This window comes from Tursiops truncatus, chromosome 15 (genome assembly GCF_011762595.2).
Source record: "Tursiops truncatus isolate mTurTru1 chromosome 15, mTurTru1.mat.Y, whole genome shotgun sequence".
Classification (NCBI taxonomy): domain Eukaryota; kingdom Metazoa; phylum Chordata; class Mammalia; order Artiodactyla; family Delphinidae; genus Tursiops; species Tursiops truncatus.
The window spans coordinates 56,818,806-56,836,567 of NC_047048.1; the positions used below are offsets into that span (position 1 = coordinate 56,818,806).

The following is a 17,762-nucleotide window of genomic DNA, read 5'->3' on the forward strand; positions in this document are numbered from 1 at the left end:
GTGAGCCTGTGCTTTCTGAGGGTGTCCAGCAGCTGTACAAGGCTTACCACATCCACACTCCCATGTCTAGGTGCCCCTTGGGTGCAGAGTCTTAGCTGGGGAAGGGGGGGGTGAGGGTGTGGGGGTGGTAGACACCTCTTCCTGAGATTAGGAAGGCTTCCTCCAAGTGGCTGAGGTTTCTCTGACCTCACATGGAAATGGGAGCTGATGACAAGCCTACCTCAACACAGACCAAGTTTTCAGTGGCTTCTCTGTGTTCCAAGGCCTGTGTTGATGCCCTTTTTTTAAAAAAAATTAATTAATTAATTTATTTATTTATGGCTGCATTGGGTCTTCGTTGCTGCCCGCGAGCTTTCTCTAGTTGGGGCGAGCGAGGGCTGCTCTTCATTGCGGTGCACGGGCTTCTCATTGCGGTGGCTTCTCTTGTTGTGGAGCACAGGCTCTAGGCACGCTGGCTTCAGTAGTTGTGGCGCGTGGGCTCAATAGTTGTGGCTCGTGGGCTCTAGAGCATAGACTCAGTAGTTACACGGGCTTAGTTGCTCCGCAGCATGTGGGATCTTCCTGGACCAGGGCTTGAACCCGTGTCCCCTGCATTGGCAGGCAGATTCTTAACCACTGCCCCACCAGGGGAAGTCCTTATGCCCTTATTTAACAGGCGCTTATGAAAATAAAAACAAACTAACGTTAAAAAAAAAAAAAACTGGGCCTGAGGCTCCTATGAAGTGGGATAGTGAGAACAGAGCTTTCTGACCTATGTGCTGAAGGCAGAACTAATGGGCCAAGGGAATGGGTGTAGAGATGCAGAAATATTGGTCCCTGAGGTGAGCTGGCGTGGTCTTGGGGAGCCAGGGTTTCTAAACCAGTTGCTCCCAGCCACATCCAAATCCTCTGTTTACCCCAGTGTATCCTGATATGAAGAAAATTGGCAAGCAATGCATAAGAGGATGGTGGACATCCAGCCAAGATTCTGGTTGTAGTATATATGGGTACAAGTTGTACCTTCAGTCCATTCTGTGGCTACTGCCTGAACCTTAATTTCAGTGAGCTTTTGGTCATAGGGAAGTGGGTGGGCAGATGTGGATGACTTGGTGCAAATGCATGCCCACTGCCATCACCAGGGGACAAGCATAGTGTTATCTCATCTACAGAGAGTGATACAACATGGGTAATTTTTTAAGGTTGTGAGTAGTTTCTGTGTATATAACATACCTGCTCCCTGTCTCTGTCAGTATTTTGTGGTGATGTTCTTTTAGAGCTAATGGAGACTTTTTTGTGACATTATTAAGACACTGGGAAATATTTTCTGATATTTAGGTAATAATACTTTGTCTCCTTGCTGGACTTTAGTTTCCCTGACTTCTCTTCTTAGACTCTCGTGCAGTGCTCTGGAAGATGCTTTGCACTGGAGTAGGTGATTAGCAGTCCAGTAGAATCATACTACTGTGTTAAGTACACATTCAGCAGCAGCTAATGAAATAGGAAAGAAAAGATAGGATGTTGGTGCTTTCTGTCCAAATCCTATCCTCCCTTCCAGGCAAAGATGAAGTTCTGTCTCCTCCTCCAAGCCTACCCTACTGATTTCTCCCTACAAGTACTGTATTCCTATAGGAATACATAATTAGGGAATAAATTACATAAATTAGGGAGTAATTCTATAGTAATGTGTCACATGATGACTTCTATGTAAGAATGCTCTTGTCTCTCCAGCTATACTTTATAGGTTTCCTGAAGATAGGAACGATGCTTCATATTTTTTCTCTCCCCATGCCACATGTGGGAAGTACATAGCAAGTGTCTAAAAAATACTACATGTATTCTTTTTAATGTCCTCTCTCCCCTTCCTCAACACCAGAGGCCAAATAGGGAAGTGGGGGATTAGGAAACCACAGGATTTGTCTTCCTAATTGATTTGGGAACCTAACTGATCATTGTCACTTAAGAGGAACCATGTAGCCCAGGAAGGTTCTGTGTCTTCAGATACTAAAAATTCTTTGAAACAAATTTAGATAAACCTTCCAGTTGTCATGCCTAATGAGAAAGTTAACTGAAATATAAAGCCTGTCTGTCACTTTGTACATTCCTTTATCACAACGACATGGATGATTAAGGACTTTAACTATGGTTTTTTTCCTTTCAACTCTTCTGCCATCTTTTTGTTTTCTTCTTTATAAATTTATTTATTTTTTATTTATTTATTTTTGGCTGCGTTGGGTCTTCATTGCTGCGCGGGCTTTCTCTAGTTGCGAAGAGCGGGGGCTACTCTTCATCGTGGTGCTGCACGGGCTTCTCATTGCAGTGGCTTCTCTTGTTGCAGAGCTCAGGCTCTAGGCGCACAGGCTTCAGTAGTTGTGACACATGGGCTTAGTTGCTCCGCGGCATGTGGGATCTTCCCAGACGAGGGCTCGAACCCGTGTCCCCTGCATTTGCAGGCAGATTCTTAACCACTGCACCACCAGGGAAGTCCCCTGCCATCTATTTGAGAATCTAACAGTCCCTTCAAGAGGCCTAGGTCTTTTGTCTCTGTACTGAGGATAAAGCAGGGATCCCATATGAGGACAACTAGGTGTGAAAATGAGCTCTGGCTTTAGGAGCTCTGTACCTGGCCATTCAGCATCGTCAGGCCAGGAAGGCCAGGAAGTGCTCATCGTGCAGCTTATCCTATGTCCTTCACCAGATCTTCACGGTCATCTCAAACTCTAACTCTGGCTTGTACCAATTTCTGCATTTCCTCTGCTAGATTCATCTCAGAATTATGTCATTTTCAGTGGTTTTTAACTAAATTATAGCCTTCTTACCAGCCATTCAGGAGCTTTCTCTGAGTTGCTCTAGTTTTTTTCTGGCCTGCTGAAGCCTCTATTTTTATTTGTCTTGGCCATTAAAGCTCGAACAGCTTTCTTTTAATTTTTTGGTACTGAAAGGAGCATTTGCATGTTTTGACAGGTATCCAGAAATATCCATGAAGACATGTATCCCCCTTTCCAGATTTGTTCAGAACTCGAGCCCAAACCAAAGAAGGAGTGGATGAACATGTAGACACACTGGGATGTGACACTGGTCATGATTAAGAAGGAAGGCTGTTGCATTGCCATTTAGGGAGGATAAGCAATTTGAGGGAATTTACAGAAACTTAAAGATATTCTTCATCTAGCCCAAGTCTGCCTCTGACCAAGGAGCAAAAGCCTGGGTGATCCTGAAGTCCTCTCCCAGTTTGAGATGTATTTCAAGATATACTTGAGTTTTCCTTAGAAATTCTCCAGTATTCTTTTGCCATGTGCCTTAGTATTTTGTGGTCTGTTTCTTATGGATTTTTCCCTGTATGTTTAGGACTGACAATTGGACTAGCTCTGGTTTCTTATTTGATACAGGCTTGTATGACCATCTATGACATTCCTGACTTGCTGGGAGGAAGTGGGTGCTTAGGATCTGTGGTCTTCTCAGAATCATTTTTGACATCTCAGATCTTGGTTAAAGAAAAGGGTAAGTGTATGTCATCTTTGGAAAGCAAAACTTGAACTTGTTTATATGTATATATATATTTTTGGCAAAATAAACCATAAACTAAATCAAAAGACCAACAATAAACTGGTGAAAAGATTAGAATACTTAAAATAAACAAAGGGTATATTTCCTAATTTATGAAGAGCTTTTATAAATTGATAAGAAAAAGACAAGCTACCCCGTGGTAAATGGGCAAAAAATATGAGCAGGCAGTTTACCAGAGTGGAAAACAAAAAAAAAATTTTAATATTTTAAAAATATATATATTTTAATGTTTATACATACACAGACACACATAATTGACCCCTGAACACAGGTTTAAACTACACAGGTCCACGTATACACAAATTTTTTTCAGTAAGTACATACTACAGAACTACATGTTCCATGGTTGGTTGAATCCGTGGATGTGAACTGTGGATACAGAGGGCTGACTGTAAAGTTACACATGGATTTTCAACTGTGCAGAGGATCAGTACCCCTAGCCCTCACATTGTTCAAGGGTCCACTGTATGTATATGTATATATATATATATGAATATGTACAGCCTTACTAGTAGGAAAAAAGCAATTTGAAATAATAATTAGCAAATTATGTTAGCAAAAATAATTTTTTTTTTACCCATTATGTTAGCAAAAAATTCTAGAGAATGATAATATCCAGTGCTAGTAGGATGAGCTTGATAATGTTTTGTTTGGTTTTTAATATGTACATCTGTACTACCTTGACAAAAATTAAAAGTGTAGATAAAATGGACTCTTTATTTAAATATGTATTTCTATTTGGTGTAAAAAGAACAGAGTTAATCACATGGGGAAGCCTTTCTCCATCCCCTCATTAGACTCCCTGTACCCAAATGAGGAAGTTTTCATTTTCTGAAGGCCTCAGACTCTGTATACTAATAAGAGGAGCCCTCACTCCTGAGAAGGGGAAGCAGTCTGGGGCCTGCAAGGTGGGCTCTGGTGGTGGGCAGTAACCGGCATATCTATGGTCTTCCTGCAGATGGCACTGTTACCACAGAAACCAGCTTCATAATCCTGACAGCTGCCATACCCAGATTCTGCTCCTGGCTGGTTAGTGTCATTCATCAGGTGAAAGTGGACATAAACGTGGAGAAACTGGGGAGAACGTTTAAGAAAGAGCCTCTTCATTGGGTCCTGGTGGGATGTCAGATCCTTACCTAGCCACTTTTCAGGAATAGAAGTTTTTATCTCTGCTCTTTTTCTTTATACAGACGAATCTAGTTTCTTTAACTTTCTTATAATCTTGGAAAAGTTCCAAAAGAAAGGAACTCAGTTATCTGGGTCCTGTTAAATTGTGAAAGGGAAAAATTAACACCCTCATTTTACAGATGAGGAGACTGAGGTTTAGAAATTGACCAACCTGTCCAAGGTCACAGGGAAAGTGAGAAGTGGATCATGTGCTCCCTTTTCTGGTCAGAATAGTTGCTGCTGAATTTTTACAACCACGTCTCTACATGTGGAATCGTCCCATCTTCATCTGTGGGACTTGATCTGAAACTCTGGTGCCTTGGGACACAGAAAATATGACAGCAGTGAGTCTAGTAATGGTCTGAGTACCTATTTCAGAATCTGTTTATATTCTGTTTCTACAATCCTGACATGAATAGAGGAGAGCAAGAGTCATCCTCTAATGTGAACATGTTTAAATGAGAACACATTCAAAATACTTTAAAATGTTCTCTTTCCTTCACCCCTAAAAATAGTTTTCTCCGAAGTGAAATGTAAGTGGAGACTAACATATCCTCTCCACATATCGTAGGCTCATTTAGCTGGACTTTAGGTCCCCATGAGAGAGCCCATCATGGCCTGGTGCTCTGAGCTTTGTGACCAGCAGCCAGCTCTGCCAGCCATCAGGGCCTGAGAACACTGGATTTGGTGGAGGGACTGCTCTCTTAGAAATATGTGAACACAAGGGAGACCTAGCAGAGTTTTGCCTTTGAAGTAGTAAACTGAAAATCTGCACTCCTTTTGGACACAGGTAGAAGATATAGAAGTAAAATTTTCTGAGAAAACCCAGCAATCGGTTATGGTAAGCAGCCTTCTTATTCTTAATGTTAACATCATATCAAAATGAAATGTAAACAGTTTATAAAACAACTTAAAATATTTCCTCTTACTGCTAATCTAAATGTTCTGTACCTTCTTGTCTCAATTCCTTTTTGTATTCTTCCCCTTCCCAGTAGAGCTCTAGAAATAACCATGTATGAGGTACAAACTAGAGGGATTCTTTCTGCCACTTAAACCTTTAGGTGTTTTTTCAAAATCTCCCAGTACTTTTAAAAGCAGATCTCAGGGACTTTCCTAGCTGTCCAGTGGTTAAGACTTCCCGCTTCCAGTGAAGGGGATGCGGGTTCAATCCCTGGTCGGGGAACTAAGATCCCACATGCCACGTGGTGTGGCATAAATAAATTACATACATGCAGATCTCAAATTGGCCTAGACATGTAGAGCTAAGAGGTCAAGGCTTTAGGCCAAGGAGAAGCTGCCTCTTTTATCAGAGGATATAAATCTACGGGAACATGAACAAGCATTGTAGACCATGGTGCCTAGACTCAGAGAGGACCTTAACATTCTTTTTCTCAGCACGAGTCACGAATACCAGTAACATGGCAAAGAGCCAAGCAGTGCCAAAGGCCATGAAAGAAGCTGGGTAAATCTGAGGCTGACTTAGCAGCCTCTGTAGATGGACTAACTTGGGCAGGACTTTTGATTCTCTGAATGTTTATGCTGTAAATCACCTGCTCTTTGTGTTTGTTTTTTAAAGGGAGATGAGTGTTTCCTGGGCACTTTTCTAACTAGAGGAGAAGGGGCGTATCTTTATTCTAGTAATCAACAGTCTTGGCCTGAGGAAGGTGAGCGGCTCTGACATTTCTGTTTTTGACTCTGTCTGGGTACCTCTTTCACAGGTTTCAACATGAGTGTTGTAATTAATAATACATCTGATATCTGAAAAAACTTACTGGTGTAGAAGTGTTTTCTTACTTACTTTCTTTCTTACTTACAAAAGCTTTCTCTTTTGATCTGTCCATTTTCCAGATGAGGAAACTTGTGCTAGAAAGGACTGGTGCCAGAACTGCACCTGGTCCTCTTGCTGCTGCCTGAGGATTGCTCTTAGAATGGGCTAGAGCAGCAACATGTCCAGAAATAGGTTCTGTTGGGCCAAAACAAAACCTGGGTTAGTTTTTTACTGCTGTGTAGCAAATTACCACAAATTCGGTAACTTAAAACAACATGCATTTATTTTCTCACAGTTCTGTGGTCAGAAGTCCAGGAAGGCTTTGCTGGATTCATGTTTAGGGTTTCGTAAGACTGAAGTCAGGGCATTAACCAGGCTTATATCTGGAGGCTCTGGGAAAGAACCTGCTCCCAAGCTCATCCAGGTTGTTTGCAGAGTGCATTTCCTTCAGACTGTAGGACTGAGGGGCCTCTTTCATTGCTGGCTATCAACTGGGACCACTCTTAACTCCTCCTCCCAGGAGTCCTTGCCCTGTGACCCCCTCCATCTCAGCAACAAAGAACCTTAATTGTGTTGAATCTCTTTCACACTTTGAATCTCTCTGAACTCCTCCTCTACCAGGCAGAGAAAAGTCTGCTTATAAAGGGCTCATGTGATTAGAGGAGGCCCAATCAGATAATCTCCCTTTTGCCATATAATGTTACATGAATACAGGAGTAACCTAAGAGGATGAAGATCATGGGGGCTGTTTTAAATTTCTGCCTATCACAGTGTGCCCTCTGGGCCCCACGATTCTCACATGCAAGATATAATCACCCCCACCCACAAGCCTCATTCCATTATGGTAACAATTCAGTCTTAAATCTCACCAACTGAAAAATCCATAATCTCATCATCAAGATTATTTAAATCAGCTGTACGTGAGGCTCTGGAGCTAATTCATAAAGTACAGGTCCGGAACACAATTCCTTTCCATCTGTAGCCCTGTGAAATTAGAGGCAAGTTATCTGCCCCTGCCCTCACAACATACAAGGTAGGACTGGCATAGGATAACAGTTATAGACATTCATATTAAAAAGGGGGGAAAATGAAAGGTAAAAAGGAGTCCCAACCCCAAGGCAGCTTTGAAATTCAGCTAGACAAACTCCAGTTCCTAGATTAGGTTTCAAGGCCTAGGAATAGTCCTCCATGGCCCTTAGTTCTGCCCCCTGGGCTCTTGGTTCTACCCTCTAAACTCTTAGTTTTGCCCTCTAGGCTCATGACTCTGCCCTCTGGTCTGTGGCTATACCTCTGTCGTCCTTCCTTTTCATGAAGGTGGCACTTTGTAGCTGACTAGTTTTATCAGCCTGCTTCTTGCCGCTAGAATTTTGGGGGTCCAACAGTCTCCTTTCATTTTTCTATTCTCTCTATCCCTTTCAGTCCAAGCTGGCAGTGTTTCTGCTGATGTAGAATTCTCAAGAACTGTGTTGGTCTTACGTGGATTTCCTGGGGATTCATTCCATGCTCCTTTTTGGTTTCCTCAAAATAACATTTTCTTATGAGTCCTATTCTTTCCCTGTTAGATAAGCCTTTTTTGTGGAAGAGGAGTTATGACTTACTCCACAAATTCCTCATCCTTTACTAAGCAAATTCCCTCTCTAGATAATTTGTTCTTCTTGAAAATATTCTCTCCAGTGACAGGTTGCTCTCCATGTTCTCAGATCACTGGTTAAACTTGGCTCCTCCGTTGTCATAGAAGATAAAGCACAAGGAGTCCTGGTTTTCGATCCACAAAATGCCAGGTAGCATTTTTTATCATGCTGTGCCCCCTGCATTTCTGCCTCTCCAGATCCTGGTGCAAAAAACCAGGAAGTTAGGAACATTTGCCAAAGACAGGAGAGTGTGTGACAGTACCCCCAGCCTTGAGGCAAAGTTGCATAATGTTTTAAAATCAGCTTGTAGACACAACACAGAGGTGGTTGTGCTGTGTCATAGTTGAGCCAGTTATAATATTTAGCAAGGATATTTGCCAAAATTAGTTTGCACCTTCTTAGCAAAAGTCCTTGTTAGAAAAATAACCTTACACTGTATTGAGTTATCCAGCAAGATTCAGTGTATCCTGAGGTCTCTACACACGAATAAAGCCAGGAATTTCTGGGGCCTTGTTAGTCACACACTTGAGAGCTTAGATTTCACACTTTCTTAGTTCCTGAGGAAAATGTAGTTTGAATTTAGGAGATGGTTTTCTGAGGCAGGAAATTTCAGTAGAGCAGAGAATTTAAATAGGAGTATCCTCTGGCTGTGTATTTAGCATTTCACCACTTCAGGGCTCAGGTCAATTTTATAGGGTTTGAAGTTTATACCACTTCAGGGCTCTCTTAAGGAAAAATAGTACATACAGAAGGGTTAAGTCTCTTCTCTGGGCCTTGAAAAGGGGCTTGAGCAGGTGAGGGGTCCTGAAGCTTAAATGTCATTTGGATCTAGGTAAATATGCCTGGAGTTGAGACTGAGATTTATCTGTTCCCATCCTCTGAAGGCATTTAAAGAGCTCATCAGCATGCATTATCTTGATTGATCTTCGTATCTTGAGCCCCATAGAAGGTGAAAAATGGGTCTGAGGTTATAGTACAAGTTAGTGGTGACATCTCGGGGGGTGGTCCAGGTCTTTTGATTTTTGGTCTAGGGATGGCCCAGTGAACTACTTACAGACAAAAAGAATAGTACCTGCTTTACCTTGAAATGTTTCCAGCTCTGGTATCTTTTCCCTTTCCCAGTTAGTGACTTCTGCTATCAAAAGACTTTTTGTTATGCAGCCTCCTTTTCATTCATTTCCTTTATGTGCCCTTCTCTTCCCTACCCTGCTGACCTTGATCAGGCAAGCTGCCCAGTACCTAATCCTCAGGAGCCTGCTTTAGAGTTTTACCACATATGCCTATATCTCTAAACAATGTCTTATTTTTGAATTTAATACAAATTAGGATCATACTCTATCGTGTTCTTCTGGGACTTGCTTTTTTCACTCAGTGTTCTGGTCCTAAGATTCATCCAGATTGTTGTGTGTAGCCGTAAGGCTCATTCATTTTCATGGTTCCATAGGATTGCTTTGTATGAAAATACGCTGTTTATCCTTTTGACTCTTGATGGACATTTGGGTTGTTTATAGTTTTTTGCTATTGCAGACAGTGCTCTCATGAGCATTCCTGTACTTGTCTCTTGGTGCACCTGGCACCAGGACAGTGCCTTACAACACATCTTTCTTGTGGTATGTAAAGACATAATTGCCATCTATGGTCTCAATCCTCTGATTTTCCTGTTACATTTCTGGCTGATTGTACCAGCCAGCATTGAGATCTCTGGTATGTTGGTCTTCCCTGAATGTTTGCCACTTGTTGTTTAATATTTATTTTGTTGTTGTTGTTGTTGTACCAGGTCTTAATTGCGACAGGCGGGCTCCTTATTTGCGGTTCTCGGGCTCCTTAGTTGAGGCTCACCGGCTCCTTAGTTGTAGCATATGAACTCTTAGTTGTGACATGCATGTGGGATCTAGTTCCCTGACCAGGGATCAAACCTGGGCCCCCTGCATTGGGAGCGCAGAGTCTTATCCACCACGTCACCAGAGAAGTCCCATGTTTGCCATTTGGATTGCTTTGGTTTTTGATATCCCTACGTATGGAATTTTCTGTGCTTTGCCCCCAGATAAAGTCAACCACTCCAGCAGGCCAGCCTCTCTCCTTCATAAGACTTCTGCACCACAGAGCTGGAGGGGAGGTAATGTGAATAGCCCCAAGCTAAAATACCATAGATTTCCACTGTTCTTACCAAGCTTCAGTAGAATTCCTTAAATACTTCTCAGTTTTGTTGTATAACTTTGGTCCGTTTCCAGAGTCCTTAACTCGTTGTTTTTGACAGTCCAGTTTTATGGCTGCTTCCTGGGGAGAGAATTTTCCAGACTCCTCACAGCCATTTCAGAAGTCCCAACCCTGAGGCTTTTGAAAGATATTTTCACTTGGTAAAGAACTGTAGGTTGACCATTTCTTTCTGTGCTTTAAAGATGTTGCTCCACTCCACTGTCTTCTTACTAACATTATTTCTGAGCAGAAATCTACTGTCATTCTTATCTTTGTTCCTTTCTATGTAAGGTGTCTTTTATTACCAGCTGCTTTTAAGATTTTCTTTCTTTTTATCACAGATTTTAAGCAGTCTGATCTTTATGTGACTGGTGTGGTTTTCTTCATGTTGCTTATGCTGGGGATTCATTTAGTTTCTTGCATTGATGGATTTAGAGTTTTCCTCAAATTTGGAAATTTTTTGGCCATTATTTCTTCAGTTTTTCCCCTCTCCTTCAAGGATTCCAATTACATACATTTGGCTGCCTAAAGTTGTCCCACAGCTCCCTGATGCTCTGTACAATTATTTTTAGTCTTTTTTCTCTTTATGTTTTATTTTGCATAGTTTCTACATATTCTGATTTACTAATCTTTTGTTCTGCATTGTTGTTATGAGTTTGTTAAATTAACATTTGTTGAACGGAACACAGGCTGCTGGATGGTGAGCCAGGTTCAACAAAAGACCACAAAAGAAATTGAAATGGCATGCCTTGAGGGGCTACACGGAGGTGTGGGGGGCAGGGGGCGGTGGTCAAGGCAAGGTGCAGGCTGGACCTGGGTACCTGCCTTTATTAGGGTCTGTGGGTTGGAGTGCTCTGGGATTCCTTAGCCTTTTGGCTAAGGCCAAACTGGTCAATTCAAACCAAAAAGAGTGGAATTTTGGTAAGCTCCATGGAGGTCTTATATAAGGGGCATACAAGGGGAAGGCACTAAGGAGGCAGGGGAGACTGTTGATGACAAGGGCTTCTGGGAAAGTCATATCAGGAACTTATATTTGCTTGTGACTCTGCAGGCTGTTGTCTAGGGCATGCGCTTGCATGAGGGGGCTAGTGTCAGTTTAAGGCCTGTGCAGGCCGCTTGGCCAAACAAGATGGATGCTGAGGTAGCAGTACCACGGAGTAGCTAAGCTCTCAACAGTTGTCATGTCATTAGTCTTATCCAGTGTTTTTTTCTTCTCAGAAGTTGTATTTTTCATCTCTAGAAGTTCAATTTAGACATTTTTTACATCTTTCATGTCTCAGGTTAACATGGTTCAGTCTTTCCTCTAGCCGCGAACATAGGGAATACAGTGATAATAACTGGTCTATTTCTCTTCTACTCTTATCATCTGGGCCTGTCTTTTAAGCTTTGTTAGGGAAGAAGCAGAGCAGCATTTAGTTTAGGACTAATTTTACCCCGGTAGTGAGGCAAAATCATTCTGAGAACACGACCTGCCATCCCTATGAAGTATGAGATTTTCCACTGTGGCTGGTGCGAATGGGCAGAATATCTGGTGCAAAGTATGAATTGATGTTCATTGTTTTACATGGGAATATCCATTTTTTCCAGCACCATTTGTTGAAAAGACTCTCCTTTCTACTTTGAATTGTCTTTGCACCTTTGTTGAATATCGTTTGACCATATATCTACTATTTCCTACAAGCCTCAGTGAATGGTTGGCCCTCGGGCAGCACCTTCATTATCCCTGTAGCAATTTACAGATTCCAGAGTATTTTTTCCATCAGGCAGAGATTTTTTAGCAATGAGGAGCAGAGATGCTGGTACCATTGACACATAAAGTCTGAGAACTCTGGTGACCAAACTGAGTTTCACCTTCCTGTGATGGGAAGGCCCAGGCAGTGGCCATCTGCTTCATTCTGCACCCTCTCATGTGTTCCCTTGTGCTGATATGAAACTGTTGAGGGACACTTTAAAAGAGAAATTTCTCCGCAGCACTGAGCATGAATGAATTATATAGCATATACCTACAACATACATATTACCCACAGTTGCGTGTTACCTACAGCGTGGATGACTCTCAGGAACAGGATGCTGAAAGAAGTAAGCAAGTCACAAAAGAACACATGTATTAAGATTCCATTTGTATGAAAGTAAAAGAGACAAGACTAAATCATATATAGTTTATAGATACATTGAAGTATGGTAAAGCTACATAAAATTTGGGATGTTGGTTCCCTCTGGGTGGAAGAGAGAGGGCCTTTGAGGAAGGACATTGAGGAGGCTTCAAAGGCACTAGGAATACTTGATTTCTTAAGCTGAGTGGTGCATATACAGGCATCAGGGTTTGTTGTTGTTTAGGTTTTTCTCTTCTTTTTTTTTTTTTTTTTTTTTCGGTATGCGGGCCTCTCACTGTTGTGGCCTCTCCCGTTGCGGAGCACAGGCTCCGGACGCGCAGGCACAGCGGCCATGGCTCACGGGCCTAGCCGCTCTGCGGCATGTGGGATCTTCCCGGACCAGGGCACAAAGCCGCGTCCCCTGCATTGGCAGACAGACTCTCAACCACTGCGCCACCAGGGAAGCCCAGGTTTTTTTCTTTAAATCGTATGTGTATACTTCACATACTGTCACACACACAGAAGGAAAATTATCCAGCCATTGCATCATAATATTTTCCCAGCAGTGATAATGTTCCCTCTTTACACAGGCTGGACCATTGGAGGATTTTTATTTTATTTATTTTTTTTTTAATTAATTAATTAATTTATTTTTGGCTGTGTTGGGTCTTTGCTGCATGAGGGTTTTCTCTAGTTGTGGTGAGTGGGGGCTAGTCTTCGTTGTGGTGCACATGCTTCTCATTGCGGTGGCTTCTCTTGTTGCGGAGCATGGGCTCTAGGCACGCGGGCTCAGTAGCTGTGGCTCAAGGGCTCTAAAGTGCAGGCTCAGTAGTTGTGGCGCACGGGCTTAGTTGCTCCGCAGCATGTGGGATCTTCCTGGACCAGAGCTCGAACCCGTGTCCCCTACATTGGCAGGCGAATTCTCAACCACTGCGCCACCAGGGAAGTCCAGGGGTTTTTATTTGTACAGCCAGTTGTCTGAAGGAGGAAAAGCCAAATTCTTCATTAACATTTGGTGTCTTATTTTGCCCTGAGGGCTCGTTCCTGTTAGATGTCCGGGGATGTAGAGGTCAGTCAAAGACAGCCCTGCTGTAGTCCCCTGCTACTTCTTGGGTACTGAGGGGGAACTTCCTCTTACCTTGGGTTTTCAGACTCACAGAATGGAGAAGGAATGAAAGAGCCCATTAAGCAAGGCACCAGGGATTGGTTAAGGAGCCAGGGAGATCTCATCAGGAATTGGCTCCCCCAGTCACTGAGAAGCCCTTGCAAAGGCATGTCCTATCAGATAACAGTTTGACAGTCACAAGTCCAGAACAGATACTGGAAGTGTTACTACTTCAAGTGGATTAGGATCTAAGAGACTGGGGCACTGGCATTGGACCACCCAGTGAGAGACTTCAGTTATCTCATGTGTGCCCTGAGAATAATAACAGAGTTACTATTCCCAGAGCAAAGGGTGGTTGCAACACAGAACAGTCTGCACCAGTACTAAAATCAGCTCTTGCCCTGGGCCCATAGTGAGTACTTTTCCAGCACTGCCTTGTGAATTTCTCTCTGCCTCTTTTCCATTTTGTTTTGAGGCTTTAGAATCTAGGGGGAGAAGAAGTGCTGGAGACGACCATCCTGATCCACTTCTTTTCCCATCTTCCCAGTGACTACTTGGAATGTACCAACTCTCAGATATGTGCTGTTTTCTGGAAGCTTTGGAGTGATTCTGAGGTTTGTCCAGGAGGCCTTTGAGTGGTACTTGTTCCTGAGAAGCTTCATGTTAGAGGTATACAGGTGGACGGTGAGCCCAGGACATGGAAGGGTCCAGATACTAAGCAGTAGGTAGGGGAGCAGTTTCTACCTGATTACACCTGTTGACCCCTCTTTCCTCTTTAACAGTAGGTAGAGTGATCTTGTGGCTACAGTTTAAGAAGTTGTGGTGTTAGGAGCGTGTTAAGGGCTTTGGTTGGGCCCTGGAGGAGTTGATGGAAGGAGATGGCAGTGGTGGGACTGCCAGGCAGCACTGAGGGCTTGTTGAGGTTGAGCAAGCAGAGAAGGTGCCTCATCAGATTAGCCACAAATGGGCTGTGGGTAGAGCAGAAGTAAAGGAAAAAAGAGAATTGAAGTGGCTAGCATGGCACAGTGCCCTGGCATCAGACAAACCTGTGTTCTGTACTTGGCTCCACTATCAAGCAGTTCTATGACTTTTGGGAAGATCTCTCTAAGCTTGAATTTCCCATCAGTCCTCTAAAAATAATACTAACTCTTACAGTTGTTGCAAAGATGGAAAACTGTAATGTATATGACATGGTTGGTGCTTAGTAAATACTAAATAAAATCTGTTCCCATCCCTTTCCCTGACAAAACAGAGATCAAAAGTTTGTCTTGGGGCTTCCCTGGTGGCGCAGTTGTTGAGAGCCCGCCTGCCGATGCAGGGGACGCGGGTTCGTGCCCCGGTCCGGGAGGATCCCACATGCCGCGGAGCGGCTGGGCCTGTGAGCCATGGCCGCTGAGCCTGTGCGTCCGGAGCCTGTACTCCGCAACGGGAGAGGCCGCAACAGTGAGAGGCCCGCGGACCACTAAAAAAAAAAAAAAAAAAAAAAAAGAGTTTGTCTTGTCCCTGGGGATTGGCCCTGAATGTGGATGAGAGGAAAGTCAGAAATTTCTGAGCAATAAGGGAAAATGGGGGAACTGAAGGCTTCAAAGGCTCAGTGACATCACGGGATGAGGTTTGGGGAGTGAGATAGTTAAAAGTATGATGGCATTTTGTAGTCAGAGAGTAGGTTCTGGAGCTGAAGATTTCAGAAGTTAAGACATTCTGGGTGCTGCTTTACTGGTATGGAACTGGCATTGAGGAGCAGCGAGGCCAGAGCATGGCATGGCCCACCCCCTGATCTCTCAGAGGGAATGGAAGTGTCGGCTTTGGAAGAGAAGACTGTGAACACATTCAGAAGCTGTTTGAAGTGTTGTAGCATAATTAGGAGGGCAGTAGATGTGAGCAGTGAAGGAAAGGAGGGGCATGAGTCTCTGAGGGAATGAAAATATTGTGCCATTTTGGGAGGGAATGGTCTGGGAACAGCAGTGATGAACCTTGGCATGGGTGCAGGATGAGGCTGGGGCATGAGGAGCCTCCACTCAAGAGGGCCATAGGGCAAGACTGTGTGTAGGTGAGGCTAGGTTTTACTTGTTAGAGGGTAGGAGACTTACAGGACTTGAACCATTGAGTGCCTTGAACTGGGTTGGCTGGTAAGGTTGGCATTAGTTCCCGCTGACTGGTTGTCTTGTTCTTTTGTTGAGATTCAGGCTTCAAACCGTCCTCTAGTACCTAAAAACTGCCTCCACCTCCCCCACTTCTCCCCACCCCCCATTAACATGCACACACACAAGCACACATACTCTCTAGGCCCCTCTCTGCCTCCTGAAACCCCACCTTTTCAGGAAACCTTCAAAACTTGGCCTTTGCTCTTCTTGTCATTACAACTTACACAGCTTTGGGGCTGCCTTTTTAGAACTACAGCTCAAGGAATCAGTCCCTCTTCTTGGTCTCATGTCCTCGCCTTAGCAGTAAGATACTGGCGGTTTTCCCCAAGCCTGTGCCTTGAGCTCTAAGAAATACTCTCTCTCTTCTCTGTTTGTGAAAACATGGAAAGAAAGGCTATTACAGGAATAGGAAGGATCCAGCTTGGACCGTTCCAGAGAGCAGCTTCACCTAGGTGTCTTATGGGTGCCCTGGGTGCTTCATTTGGGTCTCCAAAGCAAGCCCAGGCCCAGCCTTAACCCTTGTCACCTTAGTGTCCATCATTTCTATGATCTACTCCCTAGGGCCCATACTGAGCTGCTGTGTAACCTTGGCCACCCAGGAAACAAGCAGCTCTCCTTAAACCTGAATCCTTATTCTAAGGAACCCACACTCAGTGTCCATGTCCCATCCATCTTGCTTTTGGGAACTACAGAACAGCAGCCTCCAGTGTCTGTAGAATTCACTTATTGCCTAACTCACATGTTCCTTTCCTGGCAAGGGGCTCTTAAGCACCCTTCACCATTCTTTCAACAACTGATGCCTTAGTGCCCTTTCTTGGGCCTTATGTGAGAGATGTGGTCATTTCAGAGCTGAGCCAGCTTCTGCCAAAACAGTAGAAAGGAACATCTATGAACTCAGTAATGGAGCAGATATACCCAAAGTCTTTTTCAGTGTATTTGCCTGGAAGACACCCATAAGTGAATGTGAATTTTGCCTCTCTCCATCAGCTGATAACTTACTCACTTGTTGCTTTTTCTAATTCTTATGCAAAGACTGTATCTGATGCCTCATTTCTCTCTGAGGCCCTAGGAGGGTACATTGGCTTTCTCAGAGCACAGTTCTCAGCATAAAGATTGTTTAACTTAAGCACTTCAGATGGTCTCTAGTTACCACTCTGTCTTGGCCTGGAACCTGCAGGAAGAACGCTGTGATACTGGCCCCCAGAATCCAGCCCTCCAGCTCTTACCAGATCTCTTTTCCTTCCAGGGAAAGTACATTTCTTCTCTGGTGGACTTCTGTTTTCTGACCGTCATCACGGAAATATCATCATTTCCAAGGATCACATGAATTCCGTTTTGTTTTATGATGGGGTAGGTGTTTTACAGTCCATGGTTTTGATGTTCAGAAAGATACTCACACTTCTGAGGGAAAATCAAATAACTCCCTGTCTTCCCTCTACCACCACAGGGCAGGATGTTAGGAACCAGCACTGCCCTTGAGGCAGGCAGGCAGGAAAGTCATGGAGAGGCTCTTGTGAGCCATAGGGGTAGCTATGAGTTTCTCCTAGCCTGTACCCTTTGGCCAGGGCACAGCTCATCACAGTGTGACACCAGAGCAGAGGGCAGGCTCTCCACCCTGTGTGGTCTCAGCCTCAAAACCAGCTTGTTTGGGAGCCGGGACAGAGACCGGGTAAAGTGGTTTGGTCAGATAGCTCTGAAAATGAATTATGTGAGCAAGTCAGAAAGAGTTATGTCTTTCTTCCACATAGAACCTGGTTCCTTAAAGGCTGTTCAAAAATGCAGACAGACCAACCAGACAGGTTAGATGGCTATATTAGGTGAAAGCTTTGATATTTGATATTAATTAGGTTAAAGAGTCTTCCAACATCAGGAAGGAAAGGGTGAAACTTAAGGGCTGGAATGATAAGTTACCTAATTTTGGGGTGGGTGGGGATGGATTTTTAACTCATATCAAAAATGAAAATAAACTTCTGAGAAAATTAAATATTTTAAAATTTCATAAGTAGAAAGAAGGGTATAGTTACAAATTATTTTTCTTATGAGAACTTTTTTAAATTTAATTTTTATTTTATATTGGGGTGTAGTTGATTTACAGTGTATTAGTTTCAGGTGTAC

General features: G+C 43.5%; 1 protein-coding gene across 10 annotated transcripts in view; it reads left to right on the forward strand.

Moving 5' to 3' along the window:
* Nucleotides 1-17,762, forward strand: part of DNAAF9 (dynein axonemal assembly factor 9) — a 148,511-nt gene that overhangs the window by 82,465 nt on the left and 48,284 nt on the right. For 4 of the 10 annotated variants that reach the window (XR_012326237.1, XM_073792753.1, XM_033839187.2 and 1 more), the window contains exons 17-22: nucleotides 3,366-3,477; nucleotides 4,502-4,572; nucleotides 5,501-5,551; nucleotides 6,287-6,374; nucleotides 10,154-10,225; nucleotides 16,894-16,997. The exons of 1 other annotated variant lie outside the window; for it this stretch is intronic. Coding sequence is in view for 8 of the 9 variants with exons in the window: in XM_073792753.1 (XP_073648854.1) it covers nucleotides 3,366-3,477; nucleotides 4,502-4,572; nucleotides 5,501-5,551; nucleotides 6,287-6,374; nucleotides 10,154-10,225; nucleotides 16,894-16,997 (498 nt within the window). In the remaining variant the exon portion in view is untranslated. The remainder of the gene's footprint in view (nucleotides 1-3,365; nucleotides 3,478-4,501; nucleotides 4,573-5,500; nucleotides 5,552-6,286; nucleotides 6,375-10,153; nucleotides 10,226-16,893; nucleotides 16,998-17,762) is intronic. 5 more of the 10 variants (XM_073792756.1, XM_033839188.2, XM_019950841.3 and 2 more) reach the window with 4 other exon arrangements.